This window comes from Schistocerca piceifrons, chromosome 7, assembly GCF_021461385.2.
Source record: "Schistocerca piceifrons isolate TAMUIC-IGC-003096 chromosome 7, iqSchPice1.1, whole genome shotgun sequence".
Taxonomy (NCBI): domain Eukaryota; kingdom Metazoa; phylum Arthropoda; class Insecta; order Orthoptera; family Acrididae; genus Schistocerca; species Schistocerca piceifrons.
In genome coordinates, this window is record NC_060144.1 from 478,075,870 (window position 1) to 478,099,983 (window position 24,114).

Consider the following 24,114-nt stretch of genomic DNA (forward strand, 5'->3'; position numbering starts at 1 on the left):
ACCATCCCCAGGACACGTGCGGAGAGGCGACAATGACCGTTGAAGAGAAAGACAGCAGACTGTACGCGAGAAAGAAAGAGAGTGAAAAAGAATGGGGGCAAAGACAATGGCAGTGGACGAGAGAGACAATGAAAGTGGCAGAGAAGGAGACAGTGGTAAGGAAGAGCGAGAGAAAAGGATGAAGGTAATGACAGTGAGAGACAAAACCAAGAGAAAACGTCAATGGAAGAAAAAGGAGACAATGGGAGAGAGATAATATGCAGTGGCCGTGAGAGGGAGATGCTGAGTGTGAAGGCTTAACTACAAAGAGAGACAGAGTAAAGGGATTTAGAATGTTCTGCGTTAAAATAGCACGAATATGTTCGCATGCAAAAATTTCTGGTGAGAAAGGCGGAATGAAGATTCAGGCAGCTGGCCCCCACTTTTTTGACAGAGAGTTTTAGAGAAGAGTTTACTCGCTTTTTTTGTGCTCCGATAGGAGGATCTTTCAGCTCGTCCTTATATTTTGCAATTACACTGACTATAGCGGCCGGTCGGAGTGGCCGTCCGGTTCTGGGCGCTACAGTCTGGAGCCGAGCGACCGCTACGGTCGCAGGTTCGAATCCTGCCTCGGGCTTGGATGTGTGTGATGTTCTTAGGTTAGTTAGGTTTAATTAGTTCTAAGTTCTAGGCGACTGATGACCTCAGAAGTTAAGTCGCATAGTGCTCAGAGCTATTTTTTTTTTTTTTACTATAGCGGACAAACAACTTTTCAGAGCTATTCGTGACTATTGCTTACGTGTTTGGATTATCCATATCTGGACGGTTCAACGGAGAAAACGTATACAAAGAAGAATAGCGCGAATGACCAACGGCTTGTATGCTCGAAAATCTCCACAGGTAGACACTCCAAGAAACCCAGATAGTCAATAACGAGACCCGGGTTTCGTGGTCTAGTGTATGGAGCTCTTCCACAGCTCACGTGTTGCTCCCGTATTGACCTAGAAGATAAAATTAGATTATTAACAGCATTCTCAGAGATGTTAAAGCAGTAATTATTGCTGAAACCCGTCGGCGAATGTAGTGAAAAAAGGGACTCTAACAGACAGTACCACAAGTATTCTCTGTCACGAACTTATAGTAATTCGCACACTACAAAAAGCACACACAGATACATAACTGCACCGATCCCATAGCTGAGCGCTGCTGAGTACCGCGAACGTCACTTGCGCACACTGGCGTATTTGCGTAGTGGCGAGGTCACGACAGTTCAATGGTGAGGCCCTTCATTACAGATCACTTTGTTCGTCAGCTGGTCCCATTAAGTGCTACGAAAGAAAGCCGTCATCTTTTTATATGTACGCTGTGCCTCATACAAGGTTCTGGTGAGACAATTATCTTCCTCGTTCAGTAATCAGAGAGGATGTGGAGGCCTACTTCTTATATTAAGAGTCAGTAAGTGTTTCACGTTTCATTACTACCAACATTATTTAACTAATTTAGTGAAATGAGTTCTTAATTCTGTTTCAGTGAATGTACACAATGTTGCATCACGGTTCCGCGAATTTAAGTCAAATTGCAGTAATCGTGCGCAAGTGCCTCATAAATTCAATAATAAAAATAGAAATAATTACAGTGTATGAAGAATAAATTGGACGAATTTCCAATTTGTATGCGAATTTCGAATTTGTATGTAGAAACTCCCGAAATTCAATCGAGGTCTATAGGGCAAATGAATAAATCCGGTGTACGTGTCACGGCGAAAGTACACACTATCTGATTAAAAGTATAGGGACACATATTAGTGAACGTTAATGGCGTCTCGACCTCTGCTGAAGACACTCAGTGAGGTGTCTGTTAATTCTTCCTCGAGGCTGAAACCAGAGTAGATATTGACGGACGCCGGTGATTGCAGCGAAATCGACGTTCTAACTCAGCTCAAAGTTGGTCCACTGTGTTCATCGGGACTCGGGGCAGGCCAGTCCGTTTCAGAGCTGTTATTGTCCAAAAATCATTGTCGCACGGATTCTGCTTCATGACAGGGTGTACTGTCATTCTGATACAAAAAATCAGCGTCTCCGAACTGTTCCCCTTCTGTGCGCAGTACAGAATGCTCTAAAATGTGTTCATATCCTTCCATATTTAACATTTTCTTAAGCGCAATAAGGAAACCACATCCTAACCACAAAGGCACCCCCACACCGTAACACTACTTCATTGTTGGCACTATGAACGATGGTAGGTAGCGTTCTGCAAGCATTCGTCAAACCCAAACCCTTCTACCGGATTGTGACAAAGTGCAGCGTGAATCATCACTCCAGATCATTGGTTTCCAGTCGTCCACTAACCAGTGGCGACGCTTTTTATACCCATCGCCTAGAACTGACTACAGGGGTCTATGGCTTATGTGGAGCAGCTCGACCACTGTGTCCCACCCTTTTTTGCTTCCTACGGACAGTCGTTATGTTAGCTGGACAGCTGGTATCACTCCAGAACACACGAATCATTTCTTTCGTTGATTTTATGCGCTTTTTTGAAACTACCTTTCGCATTACTCGACGGTTCCTGTTCGTCAGCATATGAGGTCCTGTAACCGACTTGCGCGGATTCAGAAAGGCTGAAATGTCCCCTGACACGTTCGAAGCGACTGAGCCGTGCTGACCGTTCTATTCTGCTGTTACTGCTTGTCTCCTCACAATGCTCCCCCCACCTCCTTCTATACTGGTGGGTTCGCCTCTCGTGAAACCTAGTGGTCATATCCGTATTACAATGGGATCTCCAGATACTTATGGCCAGATGATTTAGTTAAGGAATTACTAGAGGTAAAATTATGTAATAGGCGGGTGGAGAAAGAAGCATGGGAGAAGATAAATGGAAATGACGAAGTAAGGTACGTTACTAAGCATTCGATTCCCTCATGGACGACGAGTTCTCGAATATTTCAGCTTGAAAAGGATGGGGAAGTGATCAGTCGTAGTACTATTGAAATTGTCCTACATTATCCCCATAGGATTTGGAAATCCGTGCATGGTTGGAAAGCATAAGAACGCCTCTCCTCTCGAATGGGGTTCCAGAGCACAACCTCGGTTGGTATTTTTGGAATGGATGTGAGCAACAGCAGAAATACGCACAAACCCCTTGTCATTATCAAGACACAAGACAGACGGACAGAAGGTGGAGCGCAACACACGTTGCTGAGGACTCACCTGCTGCTGAGCCTGCGGCGCCGTCAGCACGCCCGTCTTGTCGTCCTCGCGACCCGCCCCCGCATCACCACCACCGGCACCGCCGCCACCCCCACCGCCGCCTGCACCGCCTCCGCTACCGCCTCGGTCGTCGAAATCGAACTCCTTCATAAACTCCGAGTGGAAGTCGGAAATCTCGGAGATGAGGTCGTTGAAGGCATCGGAGGTGATGATCTCGTCGCTGGTGTCGTCGCCGATGAGGTCGGACAGGCCGGGGAAGGTGACGCCGCCGTTGGCGTCCTTCTCCAGCGCGGCGGCGCATTGCTCCAAGTCCACGAACTCACTGTCCATCTGCTCCTGAAAACAAAACGCACGTGCATATCCGTCACTAAGAGCATGGTCCGGGGTGGTGGAAGAAAAAACTGTTGCTGCGCTTTGCGATGGGCTGAACTGCCCAATACATTGTGTGGGGCTAAACAGAAAATGTTGTCTTGATGTTAGTAGAAAGGGAATATGTAGATGACGTACACTGTGTAACTTATGATGTACAGAATCAAATTGGGGAGAAAACAATTTTACGGAACAAATTGATGAAAAGAAAGAATAGACGTCGAGGCACGGTTAACTTGGTAGCGCAGGAAAGAATGGGGGGAATAAAAATTGTGTAACAAGACGAAAACCTGAATATAATAAGCAGATTGGCATTTATGTGGATCGTAATACAGGGTGATTCAAAAAGAATACCACAACTTTAGGAATTTAAAACTCTGCAACGACAAAAGGCAGAGCTAAGCACTATCTGTCGGCGAATTAAGGGAGCTATAAAGTTTCATTTAGTTGTACATTTGTTCGCTTGAGGCGCTGTTGACCGCTCAACAGAAAGCTTTTTGTGTTATTGAGTACGGCAGAAGTGAATCGACGACAGTTGTATGGTGTTAAACCTCCTCATAGGTGGTGTATTAAACGTTGGTATAAACAGTTTACAGAGAACGTCAATTACCCGAGGCGATGGATCGGCCGCCAGGCAGCCCGTGACAGAGCACTTCGTCACTGGCCTCCAAGAAGCCCTGATCTTACCCCCTGCGATTTTTTCTTATGGGGGTATGTTAAGGATATGGTGTTTCGGCCACCTCTCCCAGCCACCATTGATGATTTGAAACGAGAAATAACAGCAGCTATCCAAACTGTTACGCCTGATATGCTACAGAGAGTGTGGAACGAGTTGGAGTATCGGGTTGATATTGCTCGTGTGTCTGGAGGGGGCCATATTGAACATCTCTGAACTTGTTTTTGAGTGAAAGAAAACCTTTTTAAATACTCTTTGTAATGATGTATAACAGAAGGTTATATTATGTTTCTTTCATTAAATACACATTTTTAAAGTTGTGGTGTTCTTTTTGAATCACCCTGTATTTATGCAGGTATGAAGAGACCTGCACAAGATGGACAAGAGTGGGGAACAGCATAAAACCAGTCTCTGGACTAAAAACCGTAACATAGCACGGCAGTGTCCGTTACTATGCTTTCATGGGATGTATGTACATATGAAGACTGCGATTAATATAAAAACAACAGAAGACTGCTCCACGAAGTTAAACCCTGCTGACAACGGGATGAAAGTGCCGAAACGTTACTACGTAAAGACGTAGGGAAGAATGTTAACGCAATGCTCCGTCACTTCTTGGTAGAAAATTTCATATTCGAGGGTGAAAAGCAAGCATGCAAGAAACCGTAACGATAAAACTAAACATACTATGTAGCCATTGTACAATTTCTTTGATCACGACTTTACACGGGAAATGATCCGTACTCGATTTGCCGTTTCCTCCTTAATGTCGTGACGAAAAAGTCTCAGAGTCGACAGTATCTTTATTTTTCAACTTTTGGTCTCTTGCATGTTAGTGTGTTTGTGAACAGTCGGTAGTTACTTGATCATGGCCTATGAACCGAAAATCGTCTCGTAACAAACAAATATTTCTTTGTAGAATGAAGAAACCGCACGACAGATAATTGATCCACGATCTTTTATCGTGTTCACGACCGGTTTCTGATCACTTAAAGTTCCATCATATGGTGTACACGACAATTGGAGGGGAACCTCAGATCTGGAATGCCACAAATGGAACTACGCGGCTAAAATTTCTAAAATGAATTACAGTAATTAAACGAGATAACAGGATGTTACTTACAAACAAAATCATGTAACCACCTGTGATCACGCTCACCCCAAAGTGGTCATGGAACCAAAACTTCTATGTCAAAATAACAAAAGGAACCTAAAAAATCCGGACAAACCGACATTACGATCGGACGCCAAAAGCCACCAGAGTGTTAAAACATGTAAAAGGTGGGGGGAGGGAGAGAGAAACCACATACTGCTTGGAATTACTTACATTAATTTCATAAAAACCGTTCCTCCGTGCTCCACAACAGGGAACTCAAACAGTGAAACTCTGCAATAGTAAATACTAACCGTGAGTACCGAGGCCGCGAACGACCCATCAGACATGTGATTGCTGAACTCTTAAAACTGGAAAAGTGTAGCACAATATTTTCGTTATTATAGTTTACATCTGATGATGGAACTTTAATAAGTGTTCCGATACCGGTCTTGTACACAATAAAGGATGGCGGATTAAGCATCTGTTGTGTGCAATTCTTCATGCTTTCCCGGCGATCTGTTGACATCTTGGATATTCGGGAATCCAGCCGGATGTTCGCGTCGTTTTCGCACGATATTTCAACAGCGTGCCTCGCTGTCTTCTTCAGGTGCTACCTGACACCGGTCCTTGGGTCGATCGAGTCCAGTCTCAGGTGCGAAAACGACGCGAACATCCGGCTGTATTCCCGAATATCCAAGATGTCATCTGTTGTGTGGTTTCTCCATTTTACGAAATGGACTTATGCAGTTGCGGCTGCCCCATAAGAAAAATGTAAAGAAGAACCACGTTTTTATGAAAAACGGGACTTCCCACATATCATTATTTCAACAAACATATTTACTAGAGAAGAAATGTACAGTGCTGTCTTCGTTACCCAGTAGCATCTACCTCTACTAAGCAGTCAAGAGAGGTGACGAAGTGAACACCTCTTGTCTCGATGCTACCGACAGGGAGCCTTTAAGATGCATGCTGCAGAAAGAGAGAGAGGCTTACCTGTTTGCACTCCACGAGCGCACCGAGGTCGGGAGGCGGCTGCGCCGCTGGCTTGGGCGACGGCGTCGCGGTCGTGGCGGCACCCGCAGGGTCCGCCCCCGGGGCCGCGCCCCCGCCCCCGCCGCCGGCGACTCCGCCACCACCGCCGCCCCCAGGCGCCCCCGAGCCGGTGCTCTTGACTGTGGCGGCGGCCGCCTTGACGGTGACGTTGGTGGAGATGTTGCCGGTGCCGGTGCCCGGGCCGGCGCTAAACTCGAGCTGCTGCACGATCTCGACGGAGAACTTGGTGAGCGGCTCGGCAGCGGGCGCGCCGCCGCCCCCGCCGGCGCCGCCGCCCCCGGCCCCGCCCCCCGCGGCCGGCGAGTGCGCCCCCGCGCCGGCGCCGGCGCCCGCGCCCTGCGCCGCCGCCCCCGGGCCGGCGCCCGCGCCCGCCCCCGCCGTGCACTGCACCTTGGCGGCCGGCTCGCCGAAGCCGCCGCCGTCGCCCGCGCCGCCGCCCGCCTCCAGCTCCTCCGCCGTCCGCTTCAGGAACTTCTGCTGCTGCGGACAGGCGCACATGCTGAGGCCTCCGTAGACGTACGACGGCAGAGCTGCAGCAGCCGCGGATGGTACTGGTAACGTCGATTATATTTGTAGGGCTCTACACTTCTGAATCAGTTGTTACTGTTTGATAACCTTCTGACGAGTATGGTTAAAATCGATTAGAACTATAGGAATATCTGGAAGCAAACACGAACATGGAACGAACACAGCACGAAAAATACAATGCCGACGTAATAAGCTCATAAAAAAAGTACATGAGAGACAGATTAAAAAATGTGGAATAACTGTCGATAAAATCCGCTATTACACAAGAGGCCCAAAACTTTGAAAATCTATGAGTTTACAGTAGTAACGTAACGAAGCCACTCAGTAGGATATTTAATATCTCCCTCGCAGTATTCTATGAAGAACGCAAGAGAAGGGACACTACGTCAAAATTAGTACCACACTTATTTAAAATTAGCTTAGCGGCCCCCTGCAACACTCGCGTGGTCTGTATGGTCTGCACGATTTTTTTTTATTTGTAATCAAATTTTTATGTTGTTCACAAAATTTCAACACCTTCTAAGCTTTTCACGCTAAGGCCATAGGAGCATGGCCTTTTCCAAATGTACTCCAGACCAAAAAGCGATTGTGGTAGCTGGAGTTCAAGATTTTTGTTAATCATGCCTTTTGTGTTCTTTTGGTGCAATTTCCATAGAATCTTTCACCCCATACCAAATATTTATTGATATGTAACCGACAAGATAAAATAGCAACTTTCGCAGATTCGCCTTTAAAATTTTTTTAATATAACGAAATATTTTCTTAAAAATTTTCATGACATACTTCACCCTCTAAGGGGTTGTATGTCCGTGAACAGAAAAACACGTATTTTTTAAATTTCTAATAAGACAAGCGAAATAAAAATGATCTTAGATTTAGCTTCGAAAATGTTATCATAATGAAACAATTCCCCAAAACTATTCGTCCTCTATTTCACTCCCTCACGCGGCTGGACTTCCAAAAGCAATGAAACACGCATTTAAAAAAAAAAAAAAAAAAAAAAAAAATCATAACCAAAGAAGTGAAATACCAATTTGCATATACGTAAGTTTAAAAATGCTTTAGTGATTATTTAATGACTATTTATTTCCAACAAAATTTTCACACAGGTGCCTTAATAGCGACGTACTTTTTTTTAAAAGAAAAATATCATCCCCCATTTCACACACTTAATGGTGAAATTCCAGATAATTCCTTCTTAAATGACGCCTACAGTATAAGATCAACACCCTTCCCAAGTCTCAAATTTCTATCGTTAGTTGTTTGGGTTGGAAGATGATAAGTCAGTGGGACATTTCCTTTTATATAATGAGAAGATAGCGGGCAGGTCCTGCAGACGACAGAGATCATCCCTCAGCTTTATGCAAGTTTCACATGCTGGTTGGTCCTCCCGCCGTACCAGAATGTCGTGTGCACACAGCCAAGATAACGATTCTATGCATCACCACACATAACAATAATTAATATGAAGGACTCACGTCTGTTGCATCCTTTTTAAAAGAAATCTTCTGTGATGATAATATAGAAGCAGAATTTGGATGTTTCCAAATAGTGGGTAATGCTTTGAGAATCGAACTAGCTGAGAGAGCTTCACAAAACACGTCATACCCACGACGTCGGTCACGGTCACAAAATGACGTCGCAGTGACGTAGCCGGCGAAGTTTCATTGAAGTCGACAACGGATGCAGGATCAGAGCACGAAACGACGCTCTGTGGTATAAGCGCCCAAGATCGCTGCGGCCCGCGCCGAGAGTCGCATTGGGCGGCCAGTATTACAATATGAACAATCCACGGCCGCAATAGTGCAAGTGTGGAAGTTACGACCAAAACAAACGCGACATATTGACGTCACATGTCTAGTTCTGTATGGTGCTGAGGTACTGCAGGTAACAGCTGAGGTAGCGACGTGGAGAGAGCGCAGCGCGTGTGCGTGGCGCGAGGGACGGGACCGCATCGCGTGTTGCGAAACGGGCGCGGCGCGGCGCGGCCCGGCGGCCGAGTAATTACACGGTGGCCCAAGGCCGCGGCAGCGCCAAGCCACGCGACGCCAAGAGACGCGGCCAGGCGCTCCGCTCTGGCCGGACACCACACCCCGAGCACCCGGGCGAGCCAACTCGCAGCGGCGCTCCGCGGCGCGGTCACTCGCTGCGTCGTCAGCGTCCGGCTGCCCTTCGCTACACGTTTGCCGTCACCACCGTACAAGTTACGCATCCTCTGGTCACTGGGGACCATCACAAACCTTACTTCATCGTGGAACGAGTCGATGTGTTGGTCACACAATGCGCAATATCTAAAAAAAAACAACCACAAATCAATGAAGCACGAAAAATAGGATTTTCTATCCTACTCCAACGTACATGTCCTCCCTGTTGTGTCTGTCGCTGCCCAGTGCGCAGAACTGTTTGCTGCAAATTACAGACAGGTGTTGAGTTCTTCATAACGCTAAAAATCACACACACATCAGTCTGCGTCTCGTATCAAGCCTTCCTCTCCCGCAACAATACTCCTCCCCTTTCCGGCATCTCTTCTCCACTACCAAAATCACAGCTCCTTGATGTCTCACGATAGGTCCTATCACTCTATCTATCTCTTCTTCCAGTCTGGCTCTATTCTCCCCATTTCAAATGGTTCGAATGGCTCTGAGCACTATGGGACTTAACTTCTGAGGTCATCATTCCCCTAGAACTTAGAACTACTTAAACCTAACTAACCTAAGGACATCACACACATCCATGCCCGGGGCAGGATTCGAACCTGCGACCGTAGCCGTCGCCGGTTCCAGACGGTAGCGCCTAGAACCGCTCGGCCACTCTGGCCGGCTCTCCCCATTTCGATTGAGTACCTCTTCATTAATTATCCGAACTATCCACGTTCTCTTCAGCATTCTTCTCTACGACAACATTCCGAAAACTTCTGTTTTCTTTTTCTGAGTAGCAGCTATCCTCCACGATGTACAACGTTACTTTCGAAACACTTTGAGACCTTCCTAAAACCGAAATTTATATGTAAAAATCTCTTCTTTCACAACAGCCTTTCTTGCTACTGCAAGTCTATATTTTATATACTGTCTACTTCTGAAGCCCTCCACAGTAAACCGCTACGTGTGCAAGTAGGACAGAATTAGCGGAGAGCATTAGCAGAGCGTGGGAGTCACCGCAGCACTCGTGAAACGGCGGCAGCCACAGAAATGGGACTCAGAATTGAGAGAGGCAATTGCGTCCGTCGGCCTATTTGAGAAATCCGGCCGGACAAGAAGTTATCTCACCTGAGAGGCGCGCAGTCCCACATACGGGTGCGAGGCCGCTGTGACGAAATGTGAACAACCCGCCGTAAAGCGGCGTTCCTCGAAGCCGTAAAGAGGAGACGGCGGCGGCTCTGTCGCAAGCGCGTCGTGCCTGCTGACACGGCATGCAGGTAGCCATTACTGTCTCGACACGTGTCCTCGGCGCACCCCAGTTCACTGTACACGGTCCCTATGGGGCTTATCAACTTTTAATTTCTCTTTGTCGCAATGCAACAACTCAGCTGCTGAAGAGACCACAACGTATGTTGCGTGCAACTCTATTTTGTTCCTTTGTTTACTGTTTCAACCCGGAAGAGAAATGACAGCCTGGGACTTTAATAGCGCCACTGATAACCTATTAACAATACGTTTCAGGCACGACACCTTGGTTGCATATACCACCTGAGGCGTCTGTTAAACACGATTAATACGATTAGTTATTTAAGAGACAGTTAGTCAAGGACATACACAGCGAAGTATCCCCCGTCTCTGACCCCCTAAGAAAAAGAAAAATTATGATCCTCGCAGAGCAAACTTGCGTCCTGTCTTACCACACAGGCAAGCGTATCAGTTCAGTATAAAATTTAAGAAACCCAAAACGTCTCGTGGACGTTATCTACATCCAAGTGCATCCACAGTCACTCCTCGAAAAATCTTAACATTAGTTCGCCGTAAGTGTTGTTGTCTATGCGTCTTATAATGCCAGATAGCTCTGGGCTCTAAAATCTTCTAGTAGTTTTGTGTCTTCAAAGCTTCCAGTAGCGTTATCCCTTTAATTCGCCTTTTTTTAGGATTCCGTACCTCAATCAGTTAAAACCCTTATAGGATGACTTCATTATCCGTATCGCTGTGAGTCAGTTGAAATCTGTGTTAAATACTAACGTCTATGGTCCCTTGGCGGTGTAAAAAATTTAGGCTTCCAAGTCAGTGCAATCAAAAGATACAGCCATTTATCTCACATATTTTGATACTCGCGACGCCACTCACCGAAAACTACAATGAGGTATCTATCTACATACCTGATGAAGTTTGCACGGAATCCTCAGAGTACGAGTCTTCTCTCACTTGTCCTCTTTTTCTAGTGCTAATAACGAAACTAAAAAACTACTGAAATGTGACTGTAGAAAGTATTCGCAAGTATCTGAACGTTACCTGCCTGCAATATATACAACTCTCAAACGTAGAAAGTATTCGCATGTATCAGAACGTCACCTGCCTGCAACGTGAACAAATCTCATACAAACTATAATTTCTCCGTAACTTTCACTACGCAGGCTGAAAAGACCACCACCGGATAAAAATCGTAGTTTGTTCATGGATATCGCCTCAGTTTTTTTTAGTTTAAGGAAGCCGTGGTATCCAGTGACTAGTTTACATTAATAATGTAATGATTACTTATTTGGTTTACTGCCTCAGCTGTCAGTGTTAGTACGTAACAAACGCAGAATTGTTCCCTTTCAGGTATTGTTCACAATGTCGACCACCGTGATCACGATGTGATATCCGCTGGAGTCCCGTGAACAAGGGTCTTCACATGCACACAAGTCACACTGCGCATACCATCGATTTTTGTACTGTTGTCTACATATTTTCAATGCGTTACAGATAGAAACACAAATGGAAGTAAGAAATGAAACAAACTAAGTTCCGCGATCGCGATCAGACCTCGAAGAACACGCGATGTCGACGTGCCGCCGTGCCTTGCTCAGTTAGTACGGAAGGGCACGGGATGAGCACACCGCTCTCCTTGCAGTTGTCGACTTTTCAGGCCCTGGAGCCGCTACTTCTGATTGAAGGAGCTCCTCAGTTGGCATCACGAGTCCAATAGAGTTTTTCAGTTATTCAGAGCTGTGCTTATTCCCCCGCTCCTCTCTTCCGTAGCTCGCTCTCGGTGTCGTCGCGGCCTGTATTCCGCGCGGCGGCCCACTGGAACACGCGCCAGCGGAGGCCGGGTGCGTGCTCGCCAAGGCTGCCGCGGCGGCCGATCGCGTTACGCCTCTAGTCGAACGGAATGCGCCGCCGGCGCGGAAGCGACGCCCCGGCCCAGCCCGGCACTGCCCCGTCCTGCCGCCGTCTGTCGGGACCCGGACACAGCCACGTTAAACAAAGCCACGCCTCGATGTCGGGCAAACACTAAAACTGAATACGGTCACAAACAAAATCGTGGAACTGCGTCAGCGAAAATGGCATACTAACTCCGAATGGACAAAAGCCCGTGTACCAACTCCTGGAAATGAGCTGGTACACGAGCTCGCCGGACAAGCAGCTCGAACAAACGCGACAGAATTCCTCCGTCTGTGACCAAAAGAAAATTGAGATGCCCTTCGAAAGAAAATTGGGGAACAATGGGCTGGAACTACAAACGGCCCCTCCACAGATTTTTTCGGAGTAATCTACACCGTCTTTCCATACAGTTATCACAGTCAACTAACATTAGAAGAAGGAAAATTTACGTGTTACTACCGTCAGTTCAGGCCAGCCAAAAGTGCTGTTTGTATATGCAACGAGGATTACCGAACAGCTGATCACCTTCAGTGGGTTTTCCGCACACTTAATATTGCGAGAGACGCATTAAAAATGCGTATTACAGAAAATGGATGCAGCTGGTCCACCGAAAACCAGTTTTAGTAAAGCTATACACGAACTAATTTCACAATTTTACAATGTAATGACCTTATCTAGAATATTACTTCAAGTTAAAAAAAAAAAAAAAAAGTTGTTTTGTCTGTAATACTTATAAGGCCATTACTGTATGTATCTGCAGTATTGCGAATCACCATCTTAAACGAATATGGATCACACAGAGGTTTACCAATATGAATGTAGTTTACTGAATAATTTTCATTCATACTATTACAATTCGTTATAATTGTAATTGTTCCTTATGTATCTTGAATAAAAATGAAACCTAAACATCTACTATATGTTATGTCCATACATATCATAAAAATGGATCTAACTATATCTATATGACTGAACAGTATGTTCCACATCTCCTAAACAACTCGACCGATTTCAATCAGACTTGGTACACATATCTCGTACTGTCAGTCAATAATCGCTGTGCAGGTAACACCCACCTACCTATCACATTTCAGAAGATACGAAGTCATAAACACTGGAATACGTGAAAAAATGCCACATCATGAACGAAATTTTTATACATTAATTCTTTACTACTAAGACACTCCTACAGGTAAGCTAACTTAAGGAAATTCCTAATACCTGGCAGCACTTCTAACGGCTTTCACCTGTGAAGTGCAAACGGCTATTATTTCCGCCTAAAGCCGTCTATAGAGCTATGAAGAGGCACTGCAATAGAAAATATACATTATATATATAATGGCTGGCTCTGAGCACTAGGGAACTTAACATCTGAGGTCATCAGTCTCCTAGAACTTAGAACTACTTAAACCTAACTAACCTAAGGACACCACACACACCCATGCCCGAGGCAGGATTCGAATCTGCGACCGTAGCAGTCGCGCGGTTCCGGACTGAGCGCCTAGAACCGCATGGCCACCGCGGCCGGCATTATATATACATACACATATAAGAGTGTATATCTACAAGTCCAGGATCTTCTACCAAATTCCTGGATCGATTCCAACCAATTCCACAGAAAAAGCAAACTTCACGAGAATCGACACTGTGGAGCTGATAACCTCCTAGCTCCAATATAAGTGAAGATACGGCGAAAAAACAGTTCTTTTTCAGTCTCCTGGCACATAGGCTGCCATGTACATGCACAGCGTACATGTGAGGGCAAGAAACGGTTGTCCTCCCCCCAACATGTAGGCTGCCCTGAATGACAGGCTTGTTGTGGGAGTGGTATTGGCCTGAGTTATTTAACTGTACTGCAGGACCTACATGTGCTGATGACCATGGCTCGGGACAGGTTGAGACAGATAGAGGTGGGGATGAACAGAGCAAAGGGGAGGAGGAAATGGACAGAAAACGGCGAGGAGGGGGAGATGCATGAGGCAGGTGTAGTGGTCATGTGGGCAGGCAGAGAGGAAAAGAGAATGGGGGGAGGATATCTTCAGAAAGAGGGGGTGGAGGAAATGGGAAAAGGAAGGGGGAGGATTAGTAGACAGAGAGAGTGGGGATGAGAAGATGGAAAGGCACATGTGGGAGGATGAGGTGGACAGACAGAGGGAGAAAGGGTGAGAGGCAGAGAGGGGGAGGGGGGAGGTGCATTCGACTGATGTGTCAGACGTATAAACAGGCGAGCAACGCGGAAAAGGCTAATTACAATTACTGTAATTAGGCATATTTTAAATATATAATAATAAATAATGGCGTGTACCCAAAGTCAGGAAGCACTTCACCTCCCCAGTGGCTATGGCCCACACTACCATTACCGGACAAGGCGGAAGTTTTTCACAATAGAATACAGATGCCGTTCATTTTAGTGATAGTATATTTTCTTTGTCCTGCCACACGTTGCGCAGTAACAAAGTAAATCAGGTGTCAACGTGACATACCAACTGCTTTTGTTTACCCGAGATACCATGAAGGGTAGAATCAGCTGTCAAACTTGGAAGATTTTTCTCCCTTGGCGTACAATGGCACCTTGTCAATGTGTTATGCATATATCTACTGAATGTTTGTGACTGATATGATTGTATCTATAGTTTAGTGTCGAGTTTTCTCTTGCATGATGATGAGCGAAGAGCGGCTGAAGCTCAGTGCTAGCTCATAGACTATTTTTTTTGTCGTACCGAACAGCAACAACCAAGCCCGCAGAGCCTAACGTCTTCACATTTCAAGGACGAATCTCAATCAACAGCAGCACATGCCCTCACTCCATGGTACACTGCCGAGAGGTTTGGAATTTAATCGAATATTAAGGAGAAGTCTGATAACCAGGAATTGTATTCCATCATTTTTTCTCTCTTTGCCGGACGAAAACTGGCGACATAAATTTATTCAACCAATAATATTCGGGCTACCTAGTCAAGCGCCATCGTTCCAGTTTGCATCGGTTACAGACATTGCGGTTTTCTGTAGCATCTGTAGGAGAAAAAAGGTCTTATGCCTGTTATGGAAATGGAAATGTCGTGTGGCTACGCTTCCCGTACGGTAGACCGTTCGCCTGGTGCAGGTCTTTCGATTTGACGCCACTTCGGCGACCTGCGAGGGAGGTGGGAGAGATGGTTGTGTATTTTGTACTTGTCTAGAGCGGGGTACGCCTGGGCGTGAGATACGCGCTCGCCGCGCCGTGCTGTGCTGTGCGTTCGCGCCGTCAGCGGGTGCGGTGTTTTGCCCGCAGCTGCAGCGGCCGTAGGACGCTCGCCGTCGCTATTAATAGGCTCATCGGTTCGCTTCGGGCCGGTTCGGCTCGCCTCGTGCAGCGCGACGCTACGCCGCCACACAGCACAGCACGGCAGAGTTACGCAAGGTGACGCCCACGCAAAGCTCGCCAGCGCCCTGCAAGGCTCGTGCGCAGTTGTCAACTGCAGTCAGGCACTACTCATCCTTCTCGGAATGTGTCTTGAAAAGAGAAAGCTGCTCCCACTGGCCAGCTATGGCGACTGTATGTCCTATTTTACACTGAGGAACAGGCTTTCTGTTTGAGAAGTCAGACTCCACCACCCGTCGAAAATCATCGACGTAGTACAATCCTGTACTCTTGTGGTGGATATTCCTACTTCACTGAGCCAAGCGGCACTGTGGATTCGCATTCTGGAGGAAACTGATTATTTTATTTTATTTTTTTATTTTACAGGCCGGCCGAGTTGGCCGAGCGGTTCTAGGCGCTACAGTCTGGAACCCCGCGACCGCTACGGTCGCAGGTTCGAATCCTGCCTCGGGCATGGATGTGTGTGATGTCCTTAGGTTAGTTAGGTTTAAGTAGTTCTAAGTTCTAGGGGACTGATGACCTTAGAAGTTAAGTCCCATTGTGCTCAGAGCCATTTTTTTTTTTTATTTTACACGTCTAGTACCGTAGGAACAAATTGAGGAGCAAATCTGAAAGGTCATGGAACGTGTCAGTACATGAAATGACAAAATAAAAGTAATAACAGATAAAAATAAAATGTTTATGAACCCAAAAATGTCAGTTTGTATTTAAACATGAAGCGCATGTGTTTCTCCTCTCACGTTCTCATGTGGCTACTTAGCCACAGCTCACACTGAGCTTACATGTAATGGAAGGTAGCAAAGACAGTTTCACGTTTTTGTGTGACTATCACTAAAGGACTTTGGAGATTAAATTACGTTTATCTGCGTCCTCAGCCCCAACAACTATTTAGAGCTATCGTTGTAGTTTCGAATCTCAAATCCGTATACCACATTTACAAGTCACACAAAAGTCACCATGTTGCCTCCATAAGAAGAAAGATTTCAGGAAAATAAATATGAAAAAGAGTGGTATTGTTTAAAAAATTACATGACTATAAAAATAAAACCTATCCCCGAAAACCAATCCCCGTCCCATGGTTTTTACGCTTCAGCTTTCGGTCTCACCAAATGGCAGGGACATTACGAATTTTTCGCCTAAAAACAAATGACTTTCTGCAAGTGACAAGATACACTTGCCATCAGCGGTGGGAGAACAATGAGAACAGTGATGTGGGATTGATGGGGCTGTTTCGATGCAAAATCTTCCGTTTTTATCCCGCAAATAGTTTCGATGACTATCCTGCTATATTCTAAAAACGTAAGACATATAGTGTAGAACATAGTCAAAGTTCATTTTAAAATGTGTTTTGTGCATTTGCTTGCCGACGTTTTTCAATTTTTACTCATTTTCCTTACACGTCACTTTTCCTCATACAGCATGTCATCTAGAAAATGAGCTGAAATTCACTGTGAACAATGGTGGGCTGTTTAGGCGAGCCTCGAGGGGGAATAATGTGCGTTGCTCTTGATTTACTTCCTGATTACGTTGAGAACTTGGTCAACGTTCGTATAGACGTAGCTGATAAGTCGACTGCAACTTCAATATTTTAGTCCTTTCCTTACAGTCACAAGACTGTTGCATGTTGCGTTACCCCGTACAGTAAGTCATCTCCTATGTGAGCGCCTATAGTAGTTACAATTCACTATTAACACAGGTGGATGTTTAGGGGAGTTTTAAGGAAGAATCACATGCGGTACTTTCTCGTTGCTCTTCATTTACTTCCTGACTACGTGGAGAACTTGGTCAATGTTCGTACAGACGTAGCTGACAAGTACACTGCACCTGTGTGGTTGCATCACTCTTGGCCTGGTGATCATCTGATCCCAATTTGTTACAATCGAGTGATGCCACGAGGTGTGTCTGACTCTAGCAGGTGATTCGCAGGAAACAAAGAATCGGCAACTTGCCCGAAGTGGCAGCGTTTTGCTGCAACGAGAGGTCGATGCCGCACGGCTTGCTTATATCGCTGAACCCGGGTCGGTCTTGGGGAGCCGCTGACTGGCGAACGCACCACAGCGTCTGACGGCGGTCCCGACACTTGGCAGGCAGCGTTAAGCAGGGGGCGCGATGTTGCTCGATGCTCCTTCTCAGAAGGCTGGGCTTACGTACGAGAGCATTTGCAGCCATCTTGTTGGTTAACCAGATTAGCAGTCATAATCTTTTTAAGTCATTACAGGTCCAACGGTTTAATTACAAGACAAGCGGCACATGCGCATACAAATTACGGCGTCAAAAAGCTCCAGCGATAGCTTGGCTTTCCCAGAGTAAAATGTCGCTTCAAACTGAACCGACGACAGTTGAATACAACAAATTAAACTCAAGAATAAAATTGAGCGTCTGCATTAGAACTGATCTATCAGCAATTATATTTTTATAGGGTGTTCTAAAGAAATTGTTTATAACAACGAATATCGTAGAAAGTATTTTTTGATCTCATGCATTTCGAGTTAACAACTCAGCTGCTGGTTTCTATTCTCAAGTATTCTGCAACCGTGTCGTAAATCAACAATAATGAAGTCCATAGATCTGCATATGATGCTCGTCACTCGCTTACTTCCACTTCCTCAATACTATTTTCGATGTCCCTCACGATGTAATTCCTACTATCTTTCACTGTCTCCATTGTAGACATGATTCCATATTACTGTGTGCGGAACTGTGACCTACAGGTAAGTAGAGACACTAACGCAGTAAGGACAGAAAAGCACGGAAATCCAGATATTCACGAGATATTTTATTTTTTTGCATTGTTCGCGCAGACAGAGGAACGCGAAGATCCCCGACTAAATTTCTGACGTCCTCAAGGATTTTTCCAAGTTTTTTGGTCTAGGATAGTGGTAGTCAACTTGGTCCCTACCACCCACTAGTAGGTGTTCCAGCTACCATGGTGGGTGGGCGGTAAGCAGCAGGTGTTTTACAAATATTTTCATTAGGTTATTAAAAATTGCATAAAAGGTTCAATAAATAATAACTGTTCTATTTTGTAATTTGCTTTAACTCTGTTTTATAAATTCTGTAAAGTAAAGTAACTTATCTATTCTATAAATCACCATTACTGTGGAACTGATGGGCGCATAGAAAATTTTACTAGCAACGGAGATACGAAAGTGGAAAACGGATAAAAAAGATTTACTACTCCTGGTCTAGGAGACCTATGGTGTCCTTTAGCTCGTTAAAGAATAACAATGTAAAAGACATTTATTTGCTTGCTACCCACATGAGCTTTATTTCTGTGAAAATACCTACACAACAGCGGAAAAGTTTGTAATGTGCGATCACCAAAACGTAAAACTCGAATCAAAGAGTACTATGATGTGCGATTCCTGTTGCTGACAGCTATTCCACGTCATTCCACTGATGAATGCCTACTTCAAAACCGTTAGCAAAATACAAAAACACCACTCATGTTTTTAAATGTAGTTTGATGTGTAGGACTAAAATAAAGTGCTCATTAATGTTAACACCAATAATTTACACATATCCTGTAAACTGACTCGTTCCACATAACTCCGATAAAAGAATCGTTCCAATGATCCATGGAACATGCAAATAAGTACCTAACTAGCTCCTAACTATTCAGTGCACCCATATTGGCCAGCTCTTCATCAGTATATCTATCCACGTTACTGAGCACCACTCTTAACATACAACTGACACTGCCGGAAAACAAACACAAGACAGAACCGAGCAGTATTTAATGCAAGCCTGAAGGCGAAGGTTGGGTCGTGTAAACAAGGCGCACCGCGAATGAGTGGAACAGTCTTGTTTCCACACAAGACATATATCGCTTACCGCCCACATTATAATACAGATATAAGGATAAATGGGATAAGAAATTAAAATTCTCAACGAATATCCCATAACAACCACCGAAATTTTGTCACTGGATCCTTTATAGCGGGCTCCAACGACGTGATAGTCAAAGAGCGATCCTCGCAAAACACCGCATGGCGACTGGCGACCTTTGTATCTCAGGCTCTATACAGATCGGCACTATGCACAGCAGTGGTACCGATGTTTCCACTGTCCTCAGCACGGAGATTTTTTGTTGCTGTGGCACGTATTCACTTGAGACCCGAATGGGTTACGAGCTGCCCGCGAGCACGTTGCTGGCACCTGGAGGGGAGAGTGGCGAGATTTTAGTACCTGCCAGCAATTCTCATTGTTGTCTGGCAATTGTTAGACTGCCAGAGAAGAGGCAAGTGCCTGGTGGTGGGCGCGCAGGACGAGTCCAGAGCAACAGGTGAGGCAGCCTGGCGGCAGAGTGCGCTCTGCTGTGCGCCGCATCGCATCGCATCGCCTCACCTTGGAGACCCGTATTTGCCTGTGCAGACACAACAGGAAGCCGCGCGCCTGACCAGCCTGTGAAAACTAAACCGTGTCACCGTCTGCGCTGGCCACCAAGGCGAAGCACCATAATCCACAGTCGTCTCCCTTCGTTAGCTTAGGTGTAAAACAAGTAGCCACAGCACGTAACCCCGCCAGCCCTATCGTGACAGGCGGCCTACGACCCAGTCGAGCAAACAGGTTATATACTAGTATACTGACGAACAGCGCTACCAGAAATCCGCAGAATGGTCGCGGCGGGCTAGAAAGATGTTTCAAAACCCTTGCGAAATCATCACCACACCCAAAACAACAGGGGCCCTAAATTGGGCTGCGGGCTTGGACGACACCCAGGGTTGAAGCTAGCACGGGGCGTCGGGGAAGGATGGAAGACAGGGAGATCTATTAACAGAATCAGGACCACAGGACCGGAATGGCGAGAGTCGAAGACGCTTTAATACAACGGAGGTTCCTTTCAGTAGATAACAGCAGAGACTTTTTACGCTTTTCTGGAGGATCTGTTGCAAATATACTTCTCAGGCTTGCTCCCAGATACCGTTGTGCAAGCCCCGCAATATTTCATCTACACAACTGTGCGAAATCATTGTCTTACTATTGCGCCACCTTGCTCTTGCTCGTTCCCTCTCTTACGCAAACATTATTTTCTATGCAAACTAAGGCTGAATGAACCACGCTCCTGACTTCAGACCACCGGAACACTGGTGTTCATGTACAATCCCAGGACACTGACGCTAACTATAAGACCATGCAGGCGATCTATGAGAAAGTTAAACTACGTCGAATGGGAATTGGTCCAACGATTTCGCTAAAACAGGTAGAGTTAATTGAATAAACAATTGTTTAGTACGTGGCAAAGGCAGAGTAGAAACGGCGCTATCATCCACAATGTCTGAGTCGTGTAGCCAATCCAGACAACACGCCGCATGTCAAATCTACGAAGAAACTTACACTACGCACAGGACTGCTGTGCGTCATTTTTGAAGCAATTCATCAAAGCCATCACGTCATAAATCTGCCTGGAACTCCTGAGACGTTGCCTGACTAACATTCCCTATACGTAACGGTATGTTCATCTTTTTTTCGGTCGTGAAAATTTCCATTTCGTATGGGTGGACGTTTTATCCCACATACGTGTAAAAAATGGTTCAAATGGTTCTGAGCACTATGGGACTTAACTTCTGAGGTCATCAGTCCCCTAGAATTTAGAACTACTTAAACCTAACTAACCTAAGGACATCACATGCCCAAGGCAGGATTCGAACCTGCGACCGTAGCGGTCACGCGGTTCCAGACTGAAGCGCCTAGAACCGCACGGCCACACAGGCCGGACCACATACGTATATTTTTACTATTACTTATCACGTTTGGACGCTATGGTGCCACAAGATGTATAATAAAGGGAATTTCAGAATTCTCTTTTAACCTTTTATTTGTGCCCACATTAATTTCACTCTCTCAGAAAAGATTCTTCTCCTATCCTCAGATCAAGCAATTGTGAATTTTCTGCCTAAAAACTTTTCTATCGCCTATTCGATGTGTCGGTATCTCTGCTTCACGTCTTCTTTTACTACTGCAATCCATTTTCTTATCTCAGTTTTAGCATTACTGCGAATTGAATACAATTCCACAACTTCTCTAGCTAATCAAGTCGGTTCCATTCTTTTCATATGACCGTAGAATTTTATCCTGCCGTTTTTATTTCACTGCCAAACAAATACTGATGGACGCCACAATTTCGTTATTTGCTCTTATTCTGTATTCTCCTTCTTTAATGTTGTTTAAGCTTAAAGTTTTCCTTATTGCTTAAAGTTCTCTGTTTTGAATTTCTTGGATGTCTCTTCCTGTTTAAGCAGTTTGATCCCTTAAGAATTCACACACATTTGAACATTTTTCCTCTTTAAGACGAGTATCTCATAATCTGATACGGATGAAACATGCTGAATACATTCCCAAGATTTCTGAGCACTACCGACCACTGTATACATTCTGAAGCTCACAAAGTGTTCGACATGGCCGCTCTTCGCAGAGAAGCTACTCCTACTGGAATGGCCGGGCGCGGTGGTCTAGCGGTTCTAGGCGCTCAGTCCGGAACCGCGCGACTGCTACGGTCGCAGGTTCGAATCCTGCCTCGGGCATGGATGTGTGTGATGTCCTTAGGTTAGTTAGGTTTAAGTAGTTCTAAGTTCTAGGGGACTAATGACCGCAGATGTTAAGTCCCATAGTGCTCAGAGCCATTTGAACCATCCTACTGGAATGTGTTTATCGGTCTGCGCACGTCAGCAGCTCGCAGACCGTCGCGTTGTGCAAACCGTCTCATCTCTCGGCCATACCTCGACATGCACGGCCTGTGGACGCTGCAGGGTCTGCACAACCAATGTGCAAATAAGGTCCTTTCGTCTCGTGCTGCCGTCCTGCCAAAGTTAACTAACTTCAACATCGCTGACGAAAGAAGAAAAGAAGGAATTAAGATTAGAATTTGACGAAGTCCTTAGAGACGAATTACAGAAAAATGAAAAAAGCCTATTGTTTTGCCTTAAGCGATTTAGATAAACCACGAAGAACCTAAATATAGATGTCTAAACGGGAATTTGAACCGCTGTACTCCGGAATATAAATCCAGTGTCTTTCCAGTGCGGCACATCGATCAATGGGGCATCGAGACGCCACTTAAATCCACCAGTTAAATCCAACAATGTTAAAAAACTCGAGAAAGTTGGTACAGCCACGCGATGACACTCTAATTCAACGTGTGTGGCAAAAGTTACTCCGCCGAGGACGCAGTAAACAAACTTACAGAGTATTACAAGAACATGTGGCGTGAAATGTTGCGTGACGAATTCCGTCAATTGACTTAAAATAGCGGTTTTTATTGTCTGCCAATGCTGATTTCCAAGCGTACCTCCAAGTTCCGGATTTTGGCTTACCCTGAAATCGATTGGCCATTGAAACGAAATTCTCCCTGAAACTCTGGTCAAGCTGTGTTTGGAAATGAAGCTGGTCATGTTATAAAAACAGTACATTTAAGAAAACTGACGAAATTTGTCGTCTAAAGTTTCTTTTATTTGATTTTCTCAGCCCGTCGAAAACATACATCAAGGATCATATGTATCACTGTAGGTGAAAAATAAGATCTGAGATATACGACCCTTAGGTCTATCGCGGAATATCACCCGCACAATATTTCCTCGAGGCAACTGTTCGACATAGCCAGATGGCGGCTATTTGTTACTAACCAGGTTGCGCAGCTTCCTCGAGAAAATATTACGAGACACAAAAAAAGTGATCCGCCGACTGACACGCGAGCAATATACTGAGCATATCCACTGGGAAAGCCTCAAGAGTCACAAGATCCCAAATATTTGAGAAGAAATTTATCAGAGTAAAATAGTTTCATATCACTGTGTGACCACTAGCCTAGTCACAAAGCATGTCGTGGCCTGAGAGTAACTGTTCAATGTAGGTGACTTGTTTGTCCATGTAGTGTGGTTGGAGTTGTGAAAGGGGATGAAAAATGTTTACAATAATAGTACATACATGATTCTTCAATATTTTCAGTTGTTCACTTCAAAAACGAATTCTGATGAATAAACTTTCGTTTAGACGGAACAATGACCCATATCCGAGGTCACTAAAAGAGGACTGAGCGGTGGCAGTTGACGCGAAAGTAAGCCTGCAGGTGAATGAAATTTTCACTGTTAGCATCTGACCGGCAAAGGGACGAGAGATGATGACGTGAGGTTTTTGATCACCATTCTCTGCGCCAGTGTCCCAGATTAAATTCCGAAGTCCTTCGCAGTATCTCATGAAGTGAGGGCACGCCACACTAATAGCTACTGCCTGTCGGATGGGAACGTTAAGCCGGACTCCCTTCTCTCATCATAATCATACTAGGCAACATTACACTACACTATCCACGCGCGCATTACACTCACATACAATCTACAAATAAGCATACGACACACCTCTCACACATCCGCAAGAGGCCATTGCGCGCGGAGGAAGAAGCCCTTTCCAAAAGGCGGCCAAGTCCACTCCGCGGGATATTCCCGCTAACAACGCTATCGATATTTACATTTACTTATCTCAAATCTTCCTTCCTTCCAACAGCTCGTTTTTATTGGGTTGCCGGTTCCAAAATGTGCAGTCGTCGGTCGAATCTTTAACATAAT

General features: G+C 45.4%; 1 protein-coding gene across 1 annotated transcript in view; it reads right to left on the minus strand.

The window, feature by feature from the left end:
• Positions 1-1,706: 1,706 nt before the first annotated feature.
• Positions 1,707-24,114, minus strand: part of LOC124709032 (neurogenic protein mastermind-like) — a 365,469-nt gene continuing 343,061 nt past the window's right edge. The window contains exons 3-5 of the mRNA XM_047240679.1: positions 6,770-6,859; positions 6,320-6,640; positions 1,707-3,521 (exon numbers count right to left, since the gene is read on the minus strand). Of these exons, the coding sequence (XP_047096635.1) occupies positions 2,973-3,521; positions 6,320-6,640; positions 6,770-6,859 (960 nt within the window). The 3' untranslated portion in view covers positions 1,707-2,972. The remainder of the gene's footprint in view (positions 3,522-6,319; positions 6,641-6,769; positions 6,860-24,114) is intronic.